This window comes from Amborella trichopoda, chromosome 9 (assembly GCF_054954075.1).
Source record: "Amborella trichopoda isolate Santa Cruz 75 chromosome 9, AtrichopodaSantaCruz75HAP2 v2.0, whole genome shotgun sequence".
NCBI classification, from domain to species: domain Eukaryota; kingdom Viridiplantae; phylum Streptophyta; class Magnoliopsida; order Amborellales; family Amborellaceae; genus Amborella; species Amborella trichopoda.
Genome location: NC_142344.1, coordinates 20,903,132 through 20,908,319, shown reverse-complemented (window position 1 = coordinate 20,908,319; position 5,188 = coordinate 20,903,132). Strand labels below are relative to the sequence as shown.

At 36.9% G+C, this 5,188-nt stretch overlaps 1 protein-coding gene across 1 annotated transcript; it reads right to left on the bottom strand.

Moving 5' to 3' along the window:
• Nucleotides 1-1,333: 1,333 nt before the first annotated feature.
• LOC18436420 (peroxidase 44) lies at nt 1,334-3,017 on the bottom strand. Its single transcript, XM_006846440.3, has 2 exons — nt 2,755-3,017; nt 1,334-2,355 (listed from the first exon to the last, which is right to left on the bottom strand). Exons 1-2 carry the CDS (start codon nt 2,947-2,949, stop codon nt 1,564-1,566), a joined length of 987 nt encoding a protein of 328 aa, XP_006846503.1. The 5' UTR covers nt 2,950-3,017; the 3' UTR covers nt 1,334-1,563.
• Nucleotides 3,018-5,188: the final 2,171 nt, after the last annotated feature.

Genomic DNA, 5,188 nt, shown 5'->3' with positions numbered 1-5,188 from the left:
TTTCATGAAAAGTAAACCACTTTATGGTAAAATATTTTACTATGAGTATCATTTTCATATGCTTTCTTCCCTTACCAAACTATGAAAATATTTCTCAGGAAATACTTTCATTACCAACAAAATATGCCCTTTGTGTTAAAAGTGGCACCAAAATTTGGTTTCAAGGTTCCCAAATGTCAATGTTCTTTTCCCTACCTTTAAAAGTGACATTTTTTGTTGATATATTTAAATTTCATTTCAATGTTGTTAAATGTCATAGTTATTATCCATTTCAAAAGTATTATCTTTTTTAGATTATGTAATAAAACTTGACATTTATTTCCATTCAGATAAATACTATCTCGTTAATGCCGACTTCATAGTTCATAGCTCTATTTAGAGCTGCGAGGTATCATTTGAAGGCTTATAGTTGGAAAATTTAGATCCATGAAATGCAAATGGTCTCTTCAACCATCAGCATTCATCTCTTCGGAATGTTATAGAACATACCTTTGGTGTGCTGAAGAAATGGTTCCTCCAGAAAGTGGCAGCATCATGTTTGTAATGTATATAATCATACCCGAACTATAACTTGTGGTGATGATTTGCTGTATAAGGAGTATGACAGGGATCTTGAACTTGAATCAATTGAATAAACAAATAATTTGAGATCAAATCGATATAATAATGTAATCACTCCGGCCGATAAAAATGATGGTAATGAATTGCAAAGACTACATTGCTACTGTACTTTGGGATGACTATTGTACTCAACGTTGAGCATAAATTAGCACACAAAGATATGATTAGTTATAATTGTGTTTTCCACGTTTCTCTTTTATGGCTAACAATCAAATTTGCCAACACTTTGGATTATTATGTTATTTGCCAACACTTTGGATTATTATGTTTTGTAGTCCATAATATGATAATTTGGGATCATTATCTTTAGGGAAATTCATCCAATAACTCATAAGAGATAAACTATGTAACGTTTTACCCATATCTTTTGATTTTATTTCGAAATACCCATCAAAAGATACATGATTATGACTTAAAATGATTGGAAAAGAGTTAAGTACTATATAATTCATCTCTTATGGCTATTTTTGTAAATTTTCCTTATCTTTAAAATGTACTATATAATGGAATTGGTATAAAGCTTTCTTTATTTGTGATTTGTGATTACATTTGTTCATTTCCTCTTTCTGCCCATGAAAAAAATTATTTTTTGTACAATATTTATTTATCATTCCCATGAAAAAACAAAATTAATATCAAGGTTGGTTAAATTTTATATACTGAGAAAAATCAAGATAAAAAAATATGAAGTCAAAATATATTGAAAAGCATCCAAATGAACATATCTACTAAATGGTTACCGCATCTCCAGTTAAGGTAAATGTGAATTAATACAATAATCCCGAACACTTAGTTGAGATAAATACATTATTAATAAATGCAGTTGCAGGCCTTACTCCCACAATCCTAAATCAAACAAACTCACTGCAAAACACGCACCCTAACAAAGTACTTGTGCCAAACAAAATGCACCTCGCTTTCTTTCTCTGGATTTCCAATCCCTTACTTCCCCTTACTAGGTTTAGGGGTTGCATTGAAAACCCTACAGTTCTTCCTTATCTCCCCTGCATTCCCCACCAAAACATTCAAACTGCCCATCTTCACCATTACAGCTTTAAAGTCCTGCAAAAACCCATTTGCATCTCCCCCAAATTGCTTCACAAACCCCACTGTAGAGTTGTCAGCCCCAAGGTTATGGTCTATAAGCAAAATTCCCTTTCCCTTCAAAACCTGGTTATAGAACTCATTATCCACTGTAGAATTTGTGTTTTGATCAAGAAAAGCAGTTGGGTCTGTAGCAATTGGCAAGTTGTTTCTGCCACATTGCCTTTGGAGCTTAGAGACTAAGTCTGGGTCCATTGATGGGTCTGGTTTTTGAGTTCCCCGAAAATTAAAGAGCCTATCTCGAAAAAACAAACAGTGAGCCACCCCAACTGTGTGTGCACCTAAAAGAGTGACCATCTCTTTGAGAGTGAAGCCTTTGGCTTGGAAGAAAGAGAAGGCTTGAAGCACTGAGAGGGTGGGACCTGGAAGGTTGACTTCATTAGGGTTTGACGTCCGGCCATCCCTTCGTCCTGTGGGAACCGCATAGGCGGGCCCACCTGAGAGGGCGATGGCATCACGGGTGGCGATGGTGACGATGTCAGCACAGGAGACAATGTTTGAGCATTCCTTCTCAAGGGCAGTCTTGACCTCGTCGATGAGCTCAAAGCCTCGCACCGATTGGTTTGCGCCTGCATCCTTCTCAGATTTGTGTTTGGTGGTTGAGTCAATGAGGATCGAGGCGTCGCAGCCCTGGAGAGAGAGAGAAAGACAGAGGAAAAAGGAAAATGTAAATGTGAGTGAAGATGGCTGAAAAGATAGTCTTATAATACATTTGGTTTGAAAATGTTTTTTATAAAACATTTTTACATAAAAAGGTTCTCTCATGTGGTCTAGGGAGGAAATATTTTTATATCAATTAGTTGGCAATTGATGCAAAAAGATGCACTAACACCAATTGATATAAAAATATTCTCACACTTGACCACACGAGAGAAGTTTTCTATATGAAAATATTCTCAAGCATAACAACGTGCTTTTAAATTCCCGTTCATTGTGTTGGATTATAGGTTAGCTCATGACTTGGCACCTAACATTCTAATAGGAGAGAGAAAGAGAATACACACTAGGGTTTCCATAAATTATACTTACTCTAACAAAACAGTCGTGGAAATGCATGCGGAGGAGGGCCGCAGTGATAGATGGATCGGTGTTAGAGCGGTTTGTGACCGCAGATTTTATAATGGATTCGGCATTTGGACATGTCGAGTTGTAGAAGTTGAAGCGCAGCTGAGCATTGACAAGAGACAGAAAGAAAAAAGGCAGAAGGAACAATTGTAAATCCATGGAAGGAAGCCCTAGAAACAAAAGAAACTGGCAAGAGGGAGACTTCAATTTTAGGACAATGGAAAGTACGTTGTAATGGTTATCGAGGTGGTGAAGTTATGCAACGTATTTATAAGATTTTAGGGCAGCTTAGGGCTTAGCTGTAACGGTTATGGGTCACAGACTGAACATCTTGGGTCGTTTTATAATCAGATGTAAAAACGCGTTTGGATATCTTTTAATGAAGGAAACCGCTTGTCGGCCTGCTTGTTTAGGCCATATGGACTTGAATTTGGTGATGTACAAAACATAAAAGGCCAATACTAAAAGGGTGTGTTTTGTATAAGGCTGAGGCCCTAAACAATCAAAGTACGGCGCACTTTCAAATGGTGTTGAAAGATGTTGTTTCAATATTAGAAATATTTGTGATGGCCTGAAAATTTATTTTCATCTTTAATTATAAAATTTGAAGCTTCAAAATTTGTGTAGATTGAACAGATTTATAAAACACTTGTAAATCTTGAAAATTGACGGTTAAAAAATACATTAGAAGAAGCACTATCTCCAATATTTGAAATCCATTTTTTCTTATGTCTATGCATCTTGAGGTAGAGATGATTAGTTTGAAAATTTTTGAGCATCAAAACAACTTCCTCTAGTGAAATTTTTGAAGTGCATCTTAATTTGATTGTTTAGTGCCTCACATGTAAACTTTTTCCATACTAAAAGCGATTTGTCGTTTAATGGGAAACTCACTAAGTTGATTCTTTTTTTCTCTATATAATGAACCAATAAACTAATGTAGACTAACCACCGGGCTTGGCCTTAGTCATTGTAGGTCAGGCCTGAGCTCTGCGGGCTAAGCTGAACTGGGCCAGCCTTGTAGGTTTGGTTCAAGCGCAGCCGGGCTTTGTCTTTCGACAATGGTTGCCCAGTCCTAATCGAGCCCTTGTGCCGCATTTTGGAGCCTAAGCCTTAGTTTTTTAGTACCGGCCCAAGTTTTTTAGGACCGGCCCATATGACTCATTGCCAGCCCTATATAGTTTGATAAGATTGATTTCTTTTGGCAACAATAGTTGGCAATTGTAATGTTGACAAGGTTTATGATTTGTTTCCTTGAAACTTCTTGTGCCGATTTGGAGGCAAGTTTTAAGGGCAATAGAGTTGGAGGCTATATTTGTTTAATGCAAAATCACATTCAGTTGGTTAAAGAATGACATTTGGAAATATTAAAACACCAACATCTCGACAAACAATACTCTGTTTAGAATAATGTTACACCACCGTCATATCGACCTTCAACTTGGGAAAGAGAGATTTTCTTTTCAAAATCGGGGCTGGCAGTTATATTAATGTTTAAAACTGCCCGAGCCTGTTTGAAATTGCCCGAGTTAGCGACCGTCGAGCTATCATGCCCAGTTTGGAATGGTCTCGAGGGTAGTGGGCCTCAGCTTTTAATGCATGTGAATTTTGAATGGAAAAGTCGAATAGGAATGGTTAACTGAACATAGGGCTAGAAACATTTACTCGATACTAACCCGTAAACCGGCTGATCTAACCGACTTAACTGGACATGTCCTAGACAGCAAAAAAAGTGTTAAAAAGAATTAAAAAACAAAAAAACTAATAAAATATGATAAGTATATTTAAAGCATGATTAAACAAAACACATCCAAATGAAATTGAAAATTAATTAAATAAATGGATTTTAAGAATCAATTTGTGCCCAGGGTTATTTTTGAATTTTTTTTAAAAAGATAGAAAAATGTAAAAATAAGTATTAATGGCCAAAACAATTTCCAATCTTTGCCAAAATGATGAAAAGCATTAAAAAGTACATTACAAATAAAATCCCTTATTTTTTGAGACCAGTCGGTTCACCAAAACCGATCGAAACCAGAACAGACAAGTGGCCGATTCCGATTCAACCGAGAGGTCTGAATTTGAACCGCCTAGTTTTTCCTACCCTTAACTTATTTAGCTAAAGTCCTGCTTTCCTTGGAAGGGACTCGGACTACTGTCCTCATTCTACTTTTTTATTTTCTAACACAATAACCATAGAGAGTGACAAGCCTACTAGGCAATTCTAACCCGATCATTGGGCATAGGGCTATAACAGTTTACGCCAGCCTTGACCCTAACCCAGCCTTGATTCCATAAGGCCGGCCTAGGCCTAGCCCAGTCCTGACAAGGCTAAAGATGCCTTGGCCTAAGCCCGGTCTTGGCCATATTAAGCAGGGCTAGTTCGCCCGAACTAGGC

Coding starts and splice junctions, on each gene's coding strand:
- LOC18436420 (XM_006846440.3), bottom strand. CDS start 2,949: ATGGATTTACAATTGTTCCTTCTGCCTTTTTTCTTTCTGTCTCTTGTC. Junction 2,356..2,754: donor TCCACGACTGTTTTGTTAGA/GTAAGTATAATT, acceptor CTCTCTCTCCAG/GGCTGCGACGCCTCGATCCT.